The 15839-nt window shown below is 45.9% G+C and overlaps 1 protein-coding gene and 1 pseudogene across 1 annotated transcript in view; one reads left to right on the top strand and one right to left on the bottom strand.

The window, feature by feature from the left end:
- Positions 1-15839, bottom strand: part of ACAT2 (acetyl-CoA acetyltransferase 2) — a 16671-nt gene extending 832 nt beyond the window's left edge. Inside the window, exons 1-9 of the mRNA XM_042987456.1 lie at positions 15736-15839; positions 15430-15525; positions 14684-14818; positions 11145-11326; positions 9599-9716; positions 2561-2704; positions 1588-1710; positions 855-1009; positions 175-285 (exon numbers count right to left, since the gene is read on the bottom strand). Of these exons, the coding sequence (XP_042843390.1) occupies positions 175-285; positions 855-1009; positions 1588-1710; positions 2561-2704; positions 9599-9716; positions 11145-11326; positions 14684-14818; positions 15430-15484 (1023 nt within the window). The 5' untranslated portion in view covers positions 15485-15525; positions 15736-15839. The remainder of the gene's footprint in view (positions 1-174; positions 286-854; positions 1010-1587; positions 1711-2560; positions 2705-9598; positions 9717-11144; positions 11327-14683; positions 14819-15429; positions 15526-15735) is intronic.
- LOC122238805 lies at positions 7641-8497 on the top strand (annotated as a pseudogene).

Below are 15839 nucleotides of genomic sequence, written 5' to 3'. Positions count from 1 at the left end.
AAGAACTCCCCAGCCCCAGCAGGCACTTACCCAGGATCCACCCACAAGTTAGTTATTGGCCGGTTGGCCGATACTGTGGAACAACTATACGTGGGTTTTGCTCTTTGCAATCTTAAAATTGCATTGGGAGAGTTCACTTGTGAGCTATCCCCACGACTGCTTGCTCGGGTTTACCTTCTCTGGGTTTAATCCAAGTTCTTTAGCTACTGCAACAGACAGGGCTGCAAAGGCTTCATTGATTTCAAATATGTCCACATCCTCCAGTGACCAACCTGCTTTTGCAACCTGAAGGAAAGATGAATGGAATAGAGGTCTGAACACTCAGGTGGAGCCTTCCTTCATTGTAGATACTCAAAAGAATAGACTGATACTGAAGGATCTCTTCTGGGATGTTCCAGCAGGGGCCTAGTGGTACCACATTTTGCCTCGGTGACACCAGTTCCAAAACATGAAGGATCAAACATCCCTTGGAGATTCTAAAGTTAAAGTTTTGAAGCAGTAACGGGTTACACGTAGGTGACGTGATCTAGGGGATTATCGGTTACCCCTAAAAGGCATATGACCCGAATGTTCTCGGCTGCTCTTTGTGGTGGGAAAGTGGACTAGAGGTAGAGCTGCAGGAATATGCTCGCATAAGGCTAGGGAGGAATTCCATTAAAGGGAAAATGAGATCTGATAAGAATAAAAAGGAAAACAAAACCAGGCTCGATCTTGACATTTTGGAGTGGAGAGGATCTGAGCCAAGGTTTACAGAGGACAGAATAACGGAATTACAGGGTGTTGGTCTGGTCCCAAAGAGGTTCGTTCAACCAACAAAGCAAAGGACAGGTGCTAACATTCAGAACTAGACTCACAGCTTGCTTTATTGCCGGAATTGGTCCTGTCCCCATAATGGAAGGCTCCACACCTACTTGTGACCAGGAAACTATCTGTGCTAAAGGTGTAAGCCCTCGACTGTCGGCCTCTGACTTCTTCATAAGAACCACAGCGGCAGCACCATCATTTATTCCTGTAAAATATGAAAGTCTGGAGTTTTGAGATGCTCATTGAGTTACATGCCTGTGTCTACTTTCTGACACGTGAAGACATGTGTTAAATTATTCTTAATACATCTTGGCAAATTCATTGGCTGTAATTCCTATTTACAATGTAATTGGAAATGGTAAGTTTGGTAATATGAATGTGACATAATTGACCACAGAATGTTCTAACTGAGGAAAGCTGGGGGAGGGGAGGTTAAGAAAAGAAATGGAAGAAATAGTCTTCATTTCACGGGAGGTACTGGGAGTTGCTGGTTTTGGAAAAGCACAGAGGTAGTAGATAAATTCTGGGGTTCCCTAATTTGCTTTTTCGCCTGTGTCTAGTGAGGATGTCAGGGAGTCAAATCCATTCTTTCACATATACATTAAGTCAAAAATGTAAACACTTAGTAATGATCAAATACAGAGAAACGACATTTTCCCTTAAAGCAACTAAAGGTTTTAGGATCATTTGTATACAAAAAAATAATTGAAACGAAGAAGGCATTAAGTTGGTGGGGCCTAGCAGAAGATGGCTTTCCCCCAACTGCCCTTTGGCAAATCTGACCTGAAGCATTAGCTGGGGTGACTGTTCCTGTTCCATCTTTGAGAAAGTAAGGCTTCAAGTTACATATGGCTTCTATGTTGGTCCCATGGCGAGGAAACTCATCTGTTTTCACTTCGGTAAGACCTGAACGAGGAAAATCAATTCCCCAAATTACTACAGAGATGGCAGTTGGCGTGCTAGCAATGGTGGAGTCCTGAGACACGATGCATGAAGATTCATACTTGGAAGGAAGGCTTATCAAAAATCCTTTTATTCCAAGAGGAAAGTACACACTAATAAAAAAGCGTATGTTCGACCATTTTATAAGCACTGTCCTCATGAGACATTTTGAGTGTTTTCCATATGCACGGCCCTTTCTGAGGAGGGCAGTTCCTTGTGCGAAAAGTTAAGGTGTGGGCGTAGGACTTGTCTGGTTACAACCGCCTGGACCCGGGAGCGTCAAAGCCATGAGGCTTGGACATAAGTGACGTCAGTTATGGGGAACGGAACAGTTACCAGTAATAGCCCCTTGACTAGAGCACGCCATATTAGATAATAGCAAAGTGACCCAAAAAGATCCACCGTCAAGATGTATGATATGTATACAAAAACATACAGGAAATACCGAATGTTCACTTCTGAGGAGAATTAGCCTGTAGGGACAAAAGGTCAGCTGTTGCCTTCTAATAACCATGAGCCAACGCTCCAGTTTCTCACGTGAAACCAGCTGTATCTACAGAACAGTGTGGACACTCTGGGACCGAGAGGCTCCAGTGCTAACACAGCTGCCTATGTTCTTAACCCTTCCACACCCCATAAACATGCCTCCCGCCCCCCGCCCAGCCCCGCCATCTAAGACGTAGCCAAGATCAACCTTTTCTTTGCAACCTGAAAGACACACTTTATAAACATTCCTATATATTATTTTTTGGAGTATTACTCTTACCTATAAATGGCATGCTGCTGTTTAAACCATTATGATCCAGATACTCACCTTTTCTAGAAGACACAAAAACTGGTATAATCTCTTTGTCAAAATAGCCAGCTTTCTGTGCACTCTCTGTCCTGTTCTGGGACAAAACTGCAAACTTGTCCTGATCTTCTCTACTCACTTGCCATTTTTTGGCTACATTTTCAGCTGTGAAAGAAAAAAATAATAATAAAGCAAAAGAAACATTTTCAGGAACTGGCTCTCGGTAGCTCAAGTTTTTCACATGTAAACAAGCACGGAGCGCCGAGTACAAGCAGACTCACCGATGGGCTGCGACAGTGTTCTGTGGCCATCTTGCCTCACAGTGGCAATGAATTTGGAAATGTTGCAGTAAATCTTAGAAGCCATTTTCTTTGTTTCTGTCCTTCTCTCTTTTCCCTTCTATATAATTTTAAACTTTCAGAAATTTCCTTTATGCCGATTCACCAACTGTTTTATATTTTTTTTGCCCCACTTACTTTATCATTCTCTCTGAACCATTTGAGAAAAATTTATAATCCTGCCTCTTTATCCCTCAATTTTAATTTCCCTGTATATTTCCCCCAAATGGCCATTTTCTTACATCAACACAGTTATCAAGATCAGGAAATTTAACATTGATACAATACTATGATCTAATTCGTGGTCCAGATTCAAGTTTCACCTATTGTCCCAATGATGTCCTCTGTAGCTAAATTTAGATGCTCAGTTCAGGGATCACACACTGTTACACTTAATAGTGAAACAGCTCCTCAGTTTCTTTTTGTTTGAAATAGTTCCTCATACTATCTTCGTGTTTCTTAACCTGCATTTTTTGAAGAACAGAGGCCAGTTCTTTTATCGAACGTCTTCCAATTTAGGTTTGATGTTTCCTCAAGACTAGATTAAGATTTTGCAGAAAAGCAGGCATACCACGGACATGATGTTCTCAGTGAATCTTATCAGGATGCCTGTGGTATTAGTTCACCTCAGGTGCCGTTAGCTTTCATCACTTGGTTCAAGCCTCTCTACACGGTAAAGTTACTACTTTTCCGTTTATAACTTATCAGTAATTTATGGGAAGTTATTTTGAGGTTGCGAAAAAATACTTCTTCCTCATCAAATTTCACCTACTTTTCGCATTCGTGATTTTCCAAGTCCAACCTTCCTTGTGTACATGTTAACTGGTGTTTTCCTTCCCTCCATGTATCATGCTGACATCAGTATGAACTCAAATATTTTTCCTTCATTTAATAAGTTACATAACCCGTAACTACCATTATTTATTCTGATGTTCAAATTGTTCAAGATTCGGGCAGTGGGCGTCCTCTAAGCTGGTTCCTGAGCCCTTCTGACATGTCCCCGTGTGCTCTAAGCACTTCTTCATTTTTTGTTTTTTGGTAGTTTTATGGTTTTACTAACACAAATACAATGTGCACATAAGCTGTGTGTTCATTTTCTTTGCTGTGCAGCCTGGCATTGGAACTGGGGACTCTGGTGGCCAATAGGACTGCTCTTTCCACAGTGGCTCTGCGGTTCTTAGAGGAGACACTGTTGAGCAGTCTCTGCACAGTAAGATTTGTTGCACATCAAGCAGCACCTCAAGCTCCTTGATCTTGTGGCCTAGGAACATCCAGAAGCCAACGGGCAGCATGTGCTTTGTCTTCTTGTTGCTGCCGTAACCAATTCTGGGCATGAACATTTGGCCCTTGAATCTTCTGAGCACCCCATTGTCATTGCCACTGGGTTTCTACCAGTCGCACTTAATTTTAACATACTAGTTTAACTGGTATCAGATGAACTCCTTGGTCACATTCCTGGGTTTCACCAGAGATCTGAGGGCAGCCATGATGCCAAGTAGGGCGCTGCCACCTCCGCAGACAGCGCCGGAGAAAAACTTTATTTTTTTTTTTAGCACTTTTGTCCTACCGTGGACGCTTCTCAAAGGAACCTTAGTTCCTTAGCTCTCCTTAGTGGAGAAGGCATTTAGAAATAAAGATCCGGGTGTTAGGACTGCTCACTATTACTGGCATGTCATTGTTCCTGTGTCGGTTCATCAGGAACTTACATACACATACGATTTGCAAATGTATACACACTCATGGTGATACCTTGCATTCTCTGAGTGTAACCTAACACCACCAGCGCACGCTTCGCCCTTTCCCTACGTGGACTCCCTCCTACAATAGTGAGAAGCCTGGCTCCCATTATCCTCAATACAGTCACTCATTTGCTCAAATCTAGAATATACACAAGGTGGTTTCAGAACTTCCTATCCCACACCACTGGGGAGAAAGCAAACCCAATAACTAGAGCTCGATACTTGTTTACAGTTCTTTTTTCTTTGATTAGGTAAAACTTACACAGAGTGAAATACACAAATCTTAAGTGTATAGTTCAACGAGTTTTGACAAATGCAGGCAACCATATCTCCTGAATATGTAATATTTCCATCACCCCAGAGAGTTCTCACATGCCTCTTACCCATCTCCCCCTCCTTGAAGCAAGTAATATTCTGATTTCTGTCACCATAAATGCAACTCAGTGTCTGTTCTCAGCATTGTCATATTGTTGAGGTTATTGCTGTTTGTTCCTTCTTACTGCTGAGTGGTTGTCATGCATTCTCCTGTTGATGGATACCTGAACCATTTCTAGGTCTTGGCTCTTATGAATAAAGCTGCTATGAACTTCTTTGTGCAAAGCTTTTAGTGATCGATGTTTTCATGTGTCTTTAGTAAAGAAACTGCCAAATTTTTTCCAAAGTAGTTGTACCACTTTATGGCTGCAATGTATCAGAGTTCTAGTTGCTTCACATCCTTGCCAACATCCAGTCATTTTAATCTTGATCATTCTGGGGGTGTAGAACAGCATCTTATTGTGGTTTTAATTTGCATTCCCTGAAGTAATGATGAATACTTTTTTTGCACTGACTGGCCATTCATCTATCTTCCTTTGTGAAATTTGTGCCTAATCTTTAGCTCATTTTTCTTTCTTTAAATTTTATTTATTTATTTTGAGAGAGAGAGAGAGAGAGAGAAGGGGAGGAGCAGAGAGAGAGAGAGAATCCCAAGCAGGTTCCACACTGTCAGCACAGAGCGCCATGCGGGGATTGAACCCACAAACCATGAGATCATGACCCAAGCTGAAATCAAGAGTTGGAAGCTTAACCGACTGAGCCACCCAGGCGCCCCGTTAGCTCATTTTTCAATTGGTTGTCTTTTTATTATTATTATAGGAATTCTTATATGTATCATGAATATTTTCTCCTAATTGGTGACTTACTTTCTTAATAGTGCCTTCGGTGATGGTAAGTTTTAATTTTTGAAATCTAATTCATCTAAATTTATCTTCTAAGTTTATTGCCTTCTGAGTCTTGTCCTACCCCCAGGTTTACAAGCTATTCTATGTTGACTTCTTTGGTTTTTATCTTTAGATCCGTGATTCATCTCAAATGAGTATCTGTTTACAGTGTGAGGTAGGAGCTGAGGGTCATCTTTTCCCAGTTGCTTGTGGACCCTCTTGTTCCCGCGCCGCTCATTGTAAAGGTTTTCCTCTCCCCATTTCATTACACTGGAACCTTTGTTGAAAATTACCACAAGTCTGGGTCAGAGACAGAATCTTAAGCAGGTTCCGACCTGGGATTGTGACCCGAGCCAAAATCAAGAGTCAGATGCCGAACTAACTGAGCCACTCTAGGGCCCCAATTTCTATATTTTTATCCTTTCTTTTTTGGTAGTTTTACTAGCTTGCCGAAATGCAACTCTTTGTCTTTCTTGGTGTTCGAATTTTGTTTCTCACAAAATTTGGGAAATTTTCACCTATTGTTTCTTCAATAATGTTTCTGCCTCCGTTCTCTTTCTTCCAAGATTCCTATTCCGTGCATGTGAGTCCAGTTTACTTTGTTCCACAGATCCCTGAGGCTCTATTCATTCTTTTCTCAATCTTTTTCTCTGTGTTCTTCAGGTTGTATGTATTACTCTATCCTTAAATTCGCTGACCCTCTCTTCCGTCTCCAGTTTTCCATTAGGCTATCCGGTGGGTTTCTCATTTCAGAGTGTGGGCTTCACAGTTCTAATTGTCATCTACTTCTTTGTGCATGTTTTCCCTTCTACTGCTAAGGTTTCCCTTACATGTTCCTCAGTCGTGTTTTCCTTTATGCCCGTAAACCCGGGTAAAACAGCACCTTTAAAATCCTTGTCTGCTGATTCCAGTATCTATTATTGTAGGGATCAGATTCTATTGACCGTTTTTTCTATTGTTATGGGCTAACATTTTCCTATTTCTGTGAATGCCTAGAAATTTCTTATTGCATGCTGGACATTACAGTCGCTATACTGTTGAACATGTGCATTTTATGATCTTTAAGCAAGGGTATTGAGTATCATTCCCATTAACATGCTGGCAGATCATACGGGTCCTTTTGAAGCTTGATTTTTAAGCTTATTAGTTTGGGTCTAGAGTAGTCCTTACTCTGGGGCTAGAGCCCTACCCTAAACTTTGACCTTTCTGAGATGTCAAGGGAGTGTCCAGGGGGTTCAGTAAAGTTTCTGCTCTGGCTGGTCCGAACTCCTGAGTCTCCCAGTTCACAACTCTCTAGCAGCTGTTTCCAGCAGGTGTTGCCCTGCACACATACATCTGAGTATTTGACCAAAGTGTTGAGGAGACCCTTATGGAGACTTCTGGGGCTCCTTTTCTAGCTCCCTTCTCTCTAGTACTCTGCCGCACAAAATCTAGCCATCTCAGCAGCACCAAACTCTGACTTCTGCCTCCCTAGTTCAATGGCCACTATTCCTCCAGGTAGAAAGTCAGGGACAGTGGGGTTTTCCCTTCTTTCAAGAATCTCAGTCTTGTGACAGACTGCAGCCAAAGTAGGAGGTGGCACTGGTGTGGGCATTGGCACCACGGCTGGCTGCAGGGTGGGTGAGTCCCCTGCTCTCGTCTAGGGGAGCCCTAGAGCAGCCCTTCAGGGAGAGGACCCCAGAGGCAGGGCAAGAAACTGCCTTGGGGAGAAAGCAAGGTGCTCCTGGTAACCCACCCCTCCCTCGTCATAGGATCACGCAGGGCAGAAAGAAGGTGCCACGATGCCCTGACAGGAATCTTCAAAAATCCATCTGAACTATTTGGGATGATGCCCAAACTTGGGATCTATCACCTTCCCTGGTCTGTGCTAGCCAAGTTCCCGACGGGGGCACATTGAGAACATTCGGCAGGCCATGCCTCTAAGACATGCCTCAATCTTGATCTACTGTGAAGGCTCGGTGTGGATCTGAGAGCTCCGGATCCTGGTCCATACCAAGTTGGTAGAGCCATTCCAAGCCCAGGTGAACTTCCTTCCTGTACCTTGTCTTTGGGGAACTCAAGCACCAGAGGGAGAGGAACAACATGTTCCTCTACATAAATCTAGAAGGGAGGGTTTCCCCAGGCTGAGGGAGGAAAGAGCTGACAGGCATCAGATGAAGGCTCCATGGGGAAGGCCCCTGGTGCTGCCCTGTGTGGAAGGAATACATCTACCCCTGTTAGAACAAGCCATCAGGGAGTGGTACCAGCAAGGAAGGGACAGCAGCCAGTAGGAAATGGCAGTTCCTGGCAACTGCCCCTATCCCCCATCTACTGCTGGGGCCGACCGCACTGGAAATGCCTGAGCCACTGTGGACAAGATGCAGGACCTTTCCCAGAGTGACAGTATTTATCTAAAGCTGGAGAGAAGGGGGAGGATTTGTTTCCAAACAATTTGGATTGTTCCCAACACCATCCCTGCCAGGAGCTTGCAAGAGGCTGAGGTGTGGAGCAATGGGGGCTGAGCCCCAAGTGGTAATACAGAAGGTTCTGGAAGGTCCTCATGAAAAAAGGCCCAAATTAGGAGGAAAAAAAAAAGAATCTCAGTCTTACATGATTGTTGGCTAATATTTGAAAACAGCTGCTTGATATGTTTTGACCAGTTTTCTATTTGTCTATATTAGGAGGTCTAGTCTTTACTAATAATGCCTACATCATGGCCTGAGACTTTTTCTTTTTTTTTTTTTTTTTTGTTTTTTTAAGCAAAAGGAATTTATTTTACATAATTCTGGAGAATAGAAGGCTAAGATGAAGATGTTGACAGGTTTGTTTTCCCCTGAGGCCTCTCTCCTTGGCCACCTTCTCGATGTATCCTCACATGGTCTTTCTTCTATGCTGCCATCGCTAGTATTTCTTCCTCTTCTTATAAGGATGCCAGTTTGACTGGATCAGGGACCACGATAAAGGCCTCATTTTAACTTGATTACTCCTTAAAAGGCCCCAACTCCCAAACACAGTCACAGTCTGAGGTCCTGGGGGTTAGGGCTTCAACATAGGAGTTTGGGGAGGTCACAATTCAGCCCGGAACACCTCAGACAAGGCTTGACAGCCTCTGGTGATGTTGACACAGCTGGAATATCACACTTGGAGAAATCCCGGCCTGGACACTATGATAACACCCTGTTAGGGAACACAGCCTCCTGCAGTCTGGCCACACTCTCCAGCCTTCCCCGCTGCCACCCTCGCTTGCAGTGACAAGATGCCTCAGCTTCTCTCTGCTCCCCACGTCTCCACGCCCCTCCCTCCTTGCCTTTATACACACTGTTCCCTCTGCTTAGAATCTGGCTCTTTCCCCCACTTTCTCATGACTAAAGACAGCAGTTCTGTTGACCGTCCAGTTGCCTGGTCAGTAAACTGAACCGCAGATGCCTAATGAAAACCAGGTCATATGGTGCAGAGAGTGCGGTGTAAGGTGCCAGGAGTACCTGCTCACCTCTGATCCCACCTCTGCCACGAAACCACCGTCTGGGGCCCTGGTCTGTTCATATGGTGAAATGGGAGGTTGATCAGAGCTCTGAAGTCCCACCCACCTGTAACATCCCGCCATAATCAAGGAGTCGCAGAGGAGAGACAGGCTATTTCCTCAGTTGGGCTCACCCGAGTGGAACTATCCCTGCCATCAGTGATACAAAATGATGAGGACATGGTCCCTGACCTTAAAGAGGAAAGCACCTGCAGAGCTGATTATGACATGACCTTTTGGACACCTTTTTACAGTTAGTCTGTCTTCAGCTGTGTCTGCCTTACCCGTAACGCCCATATGGTAGTTGTGAAATGCATCGGTAAGCCCGTCACAGAGTATACTGTCCATCAGTGGCATTTCCCCCATCTTGACTCCTGTCCTCAAATGAACCAAGTGAGGAGCCTGGAAACAAGAAATACAAGTGGATTTAGGATTGGCTGTAACTAGTCCTCTCCTTAGGATCCCACTCAAAACTATCCAGTGGCTCCCCAGTCTTCGCCTAGTCCCCCCTGTGATCCTTCTCCCCAGTCGGCCCATCCTCCTCCCCACCCAGGGCCTGAAGACCCCTGGAATCAGCACACAATTCTATCTTACCCACTCTTGAGGAGCTGTTACTCTCCTACCTACCTATTTCCATTTACCACCAAATCTATCCATTCTGTGTCCTGTGTCCTTAAAAACTCCATTTAGCCTTTCCAAAGAGGCAACTAGTTATCTGGGTTTTTTAATTTTTTTTTAATGTTTATTTATTTCTGAGACAGAGAGAGACAGAGCATGAGTGGGGAAGGGGCAGAGAGAGAGGGAGACACAGAATCCAAAGCAGACAACTAGTTATCTGTTAAATGAGGAGCTAATCTAACGGCATAAGTGATCACGCTGTGTGTTATTTATTTTGATACAAGACATAATGCCTATAGTCAGAACAATCAGGAGGCCTAATTAATGGGGAGAGCTTTCTGGGTGTGGGTCCTCTTAACTCCTACCAACTCAATAGCAGCTAAAATAGAATGGAAAAACTTGGGAGTCAGAAAATTGATATTTGAATCCTGGCTCTGGGCCTCAGTTTCCTGACCTGTGGATTAGGAATGATACCATCTACCCTATAAGGGCTGTTGTGACTATATGTATAAAAGCTACAAACCTTGTAAAGTACTACACAGATATTAGCATGGTCCCCTCAGAATCACTCTGATCATGTTCACTACCTTCAACTTACCTCCTCCTGGGCTGATTTGGCCCTGTCTAGGGGATCCCCAGGTCAGACCCTGAACTGCCTGTAGGAAGCTGGTGATATACTTTTTCCTTTTCACTCCCATGCCAATTTGAGGGATGGGCCTTGGGGAAAGAAATTCTGCCGAGCAAACCTATTTGAGAAGGGTACCACTCAGTGGTCCTCTTTTCCACATTTGATGTCTCCAAACGGTCAACAAAATTTAGTCCCTTGGTCCCTGGGGTCCTTCTTGTCAAGCACAGGACAATAAGTGCAAACATCTGTTTGTTACGTTTCCATACAATGAGAAAGAAATTTAAGACCAAGGATATCAACCAACTAATGTAACAGGTTAAATTCGGGACACATTTTATGCTTTGGTAACATTTTAGGAAAAAAAAAAAATGAATTCTGTTCCAATCACACTGGTTGACAGGATTTTTCTACAACCTGGATTTCTCCCCCAACTTGGAAGAATAATTAACATCCACATAGGGATCAAGGTTGAATCCATTGTTTACTCTTTGGTCTCAGCTCTGCTATGCATCAGGTTACTCTGCTATGGCAAAATAAGTTTATTAGCGAGCGGTCAGCAAGAGTTGTTTCTTCAGAGGCCTCACCTTGCTCATGCTTTCCATGCCTCCTGCAACCACAATATTAGAGTCTCCTGTCCCTATTGACTGGGCTGCAAGGCATACGGCTTTGAGGCCTGACCCACAGACCATCTGGCAGCTCCACGCTGGAACAGAGTAAGGGATTCCTGCACCCATGCTGGCTTGTCGAACGGGATTCTGCCCACAACCTGGAAGAGGGAACACAGAGACTTCTCAGCAATCACAGAGAAACAAAATGTTTCACTGGGCTCCTGTCACTTCCCAGCCAAGCTGAACCAAGCCACACTCCCAGCCAGACAGAAAAAGGCCTGCATACACTCTATCCTTGCCACAAGGTAGCTCTTGACTATGAATTAGCTTGTGCTGTTCTATATGTTAGGGATATAAGTTTCCTCTTCCACAAGGAAACGATTAATACCTTAAGAAGGAAACATGCTTCTTGATCTTTCAACAGGGTCTGAATAAGCACACCTTCCCTTATTTTTTTAAAAAAAGTTTATTTATTTGAGAGAGACAGAGACAGTGTGAGTGGGGGATGGGCAGGGGGAGAGAGAGAGAGAGAGAGAGAGAGAGAGAGAGAGAGAGAGAGAATGAATCCCAAGCAGGCTCTGCACTGTCGGCACAAAGCTGGAGTCAGGGCTCGATCTCACAAACTATGAGATCATGACCTGAGCCGAAATCAAGAGTCGGATGCTTAACCGACTGGGGAGCCACCCAGGTGCCCCAGCACACACTCCCTCATAAACACAGGGCAGAACTTGGGCATCATCCATGTTTCTAACTAGGGCCATGTGCTTCCATGATCATGGCTTCAAGACACCTGGCACAGTAAGAGGGTTTCTTAAAGAGGAAAACCTCTGATAAGAAGTATTTCTTTCTTTGCTTGATACTCATCACACATGGTTAACTGGTTATGTAACAAGACATGTGCAAAATCAGAACTGACAAATACCCTTGCATAATTCAACTGTGGGAACTGTTCCTTCAGGGAACTGAAAGAAATACATCACATACATAAAGTAGCACAGAAGTGAATGGAGTTGAGGGGTGCCTGGGTGGCTCAGTCGGCTAAGCGTCCGACTTCAGCTCAGGTCACGATCTCGCAGTTCGTGGGTTCGAGCCCCGCGTCGGGCTCTGTGCTGACAGCTCAGAACCTGGAGCCTGTTTCAGATTCTGTGTCTCCCTCTCTCTCTGACCCTCCCCCGATCATGCTCTATCTCTCTCTGTCTCAAAAATAAATAAACGTTAAAAAAAAAAAATTAAAAAAAAAAAGGAAGGGAATGGAGTTGAAAGTTTCAAATATTCTCAGTACCCAGTGCCTATTACCAAAGGATCAATGTTTGTACAGTGGTCACTCTATTGCAAATTTCAGATAGACCCATACCTAGCACCTTTCCTCAGTGAGTTTATTGGAAAAAACTCACCAATAGCTCATGGACAAAAATTTAGAGATTATATTCATCACAATGCTCTTTCTCTGGGATTAGACTGGTAGCCTTGAAACTAAAAACATATATAGGAAAAATTGTTCAAATGACAGAATCAAAATACCTCTAAATTGAACTCAGCATACTAATTAATAAAGAAGAAAATATTATTTGAAGCTCCTGCTTTTTAAGCTACAGTCAGTTACAAATGCATTTAAGTAAATGATTCCTTCATAAAGATGTTATGTGTTTATCCATAACCTCCATCTTCAAGGTAAGAAATGAGCGCAGGGCGCCTGGGTGGCTCAGTCGGTTAAGTGTCCAACTTTGGCTCAGGTCATGATCTCACAGTAAGTTTGAGCCCTGTGTCATGCTCTGTGCTGACAGCTCAGAACCTGCAGCCTGCTTTGGATCTTGTGTTTCCCTCTCTCTGCCCCTCCCCGCTCACGTTCTGTCTCTCAAAAATGAATAAAAACTTTAAAAAATGTAAAAAAAAAAAAAAAAAAGGTAAGAAATGAGTGCTAAACATAATTAATAGTCTAGCAGTTAGCAGAACGTGAGCTCCATGAGAATGAGGATTTCTATCTGATATGAACACTGCTTATCCCTAGCTGAAAAAAAATAGTGCCCAGTGCACAGCAGGTGATCAGCTAAACATTTTTATAGGGTTATGGAGGGTGTCTAGGCTTAAGAAGTAGGACAGATGAAGGTTCGAATGCTAGCTCCATCTCCAACTGTGCCTGTGGATAAGTGACTTGACCTTTCAAAATCTCATTCACTCATTTCGAAAATGGAGAGAATACGATTCAACAGACTTACTGACGGGATTAAATAAAGCAATGAAAGCAGTAAGCACAGTGCTTTAAAGGCCCAGCACTCAGCAGGCCCTTGATAAACATCGCTATTCTTTGTATTTTAATTTGCAAAGATACTATAGAAAAGAAGCGTGGAGGGGCGCCTGGGTGGCTCAGTCGGTTAAGCGACCGACTTCAGCTCAGGTCACGATCTCACGGTCCATGAGTTCGAGCCCCGAGTGGGACTCTGGGCTGATGGCTCAGAGCCTGGAGCCTGCTTCCGATTCTGTGTCTCCCTCTCTCTCTGCGCCTCCCCCGTTCATGCTCTGTCTCTCTCTGTCTCAAAAATAAATAAACGTTAAAAAAAATTAAAAAAAGAAAGAAAAGAAGCGTGGAAGACAGAACAGAGAAACCAACATGGAGTACCGTGTGGCAACTGAATTAAGTCTGAATCGTGGGTCTGGGAAGGAAGGAGGATGTGGGCTGAAGGCTGCCAGTCTGAGAGTGTTACTCACCTATTTTAAAGCCCTTGGAGAGTCAAGGGAAAGTGGTAGGCCCGCAGGGACAATTTGAGAAAGGAGAATTAGGAAGAGGAACTACAAAACTATAAAGTAAGAAACACACACACAAAAAAAAAAAAAAAAAAAAAAGGGCCAGGTCTCAGACAGGGTAAGGACAAAAGTTGGCTGTTAAGTGAGCATTACCAGTTACCACTAGCGATAATTGGAATTTATGCTACCGAGTGAACATGAATCTAGTTATTAATAAGTAGGAATGGTCAGTGATCACCAGTCCGTAGACAGTGGGAACCAGAAGGGAGACAGGAGCACTCTGGTGACTCACCTATCCCCAGGGAGTGAGACCCCCCCTCCCCCCCAGGAGCAGGAAGTGCAACCTACCTGGCCAGCTTGGAAGGGAGCCTACCGCGGGGCGCAAGGCCCTTACCTCTGCCCTATCCCCAGCAGGTAGCACAGTGCGAGACACAAAGGAGGAAATCACACTTTTGTACTGAATGTGTACATTTCTGGGGACTACGGAGGGCCGTGCATACTCTCGGATGCGTGAGGCTGGCCCTGGGTCTACAGAATGAAAAAGGGGGACGGTGGTCTTAGTCTAGGCTCATCCGGACACGCAGATGAAAGTCGAGGAGTGTTAAACTGGAAGGGGCTTTGCCAGAGGGCCGACAGGAAGAATTCCCACAGCGGGAACGCCGTGGGCACATCTCTGGAGTGAAGAACTTCAGCTTCGGGAGCGGGGATGGGAGGATGTGTTGATGGGCTGCTTCCAATAAACCTGACCTCAGCCGGGGTCTCTGAGGAGTTACCTGCTGTCAAAACGTGTCCAAATATGACCTCTGACACCTCTTCGGGAGCCACAGCGGCCCTCTTCAGGACTTCTTTGATGACCGTTGTGCCCAGGTCGTGGACAGGGACGGTGGACAAGGCACCATTGAAGGAGCCTAGGGCAGAAGGGCAGGAGGGGGCGATGAGCAGGGCGTCCAGCGCGGCTCGTGAGGGTACAGAGCGGAGCGTGTGTGACTCTCACCCAGGCGAGACTCGCGCGGAACGCTGCCAGAGCATCGGGAAGCCGCGGACGCGCGGGAAGCCTGCGCATCCACTTCCCACGCGCTGGCAGATGGGCGCGGCCCACGCTTCCCTAACAAAAGGGGTCGACGGTCCCACGCGCCCAAGGGCTTTGAAATGTCTACAGCGCTAAGCGCGGGACGGCAATTCTCACTAAACCTCCATTCACCGCCGCGACCCTGCTCTGACCACCCGTCAACCCCGCCCCTGTGGCCACAAGGCTGACATGGCTCCTCCTGGAGCTGGCCAATCAGAGGACTCGAGAGAGAGCGCCCACCCTCGCCATCCAATGGGAGAGTCAGGCGGCACGGTGGTTCTACCCGGAGATCCAATCAGAGCACGCGAAGAGGAGTGGGCATCACCTGGCGAGGACGGGGCGGGGCTGCGGGGTGGTCGGCCAGGAAGGGCGAGGTGCAAAGTCCAGGGTGTCCCAGGGTGTCCCAGGGGCCCGGGAGTCCCCGCGGCTTAGCCGCCGCCGGCCACTTACCTATAACGGTCCGCGCCGCCGAGACGATCACCACGGGGTCGGAATCTGCACTCATCCTGCCGCACCACAACCTCTCGTGCTGCTGAGGGCCCGGAGCTGCAGGCGAGTGAGGCAAAGCCTTGCTCGGCCGCTGACAGGCCGCTCCAGGGGGCGGAGCCGCAGGCAGACCCGCCCACCGATCCGCGGGCGCCAATGCGCAGGCGCGACGGCTGGCGCGGGGAGGGCTAGGCCGCTGGGGACCCGGACAGCGGGCGGGACCGCGGGCCCTGGAGCCAGACACGCATCACCACCGCCTCGGACCCTTACCTGAACACCCCAGTGTTGTAGTTTGTCGTGACGTCTTTGATTTGGGGGCGGGAGGCGTGTTTGGCGAGTCAGTGAAAAGTGGGGGTGACAGAATAGTACCCCAC

The sequence above is a fragment of the Panthera tigris genome, chromosome B2, assembly GCF_018350195.1.
Source record: "Panthera tigris isolate Pti1 chromosome B2, P.tigris_Pti1_mat1.1, whole genome shotgun sequence".
In the NCBI taxonomy this organism is placed as follows: domain Eukaryota; kingdom Metazoa; phylum Chordata; class Mammalia; order Carnivora; family Felidae; genus Panthera; species Panthera tigris.
Note: the sequence above shows the minus strand (reverse complement) of the source record. Positions and strands in the feature narration are given on the sequence as shown.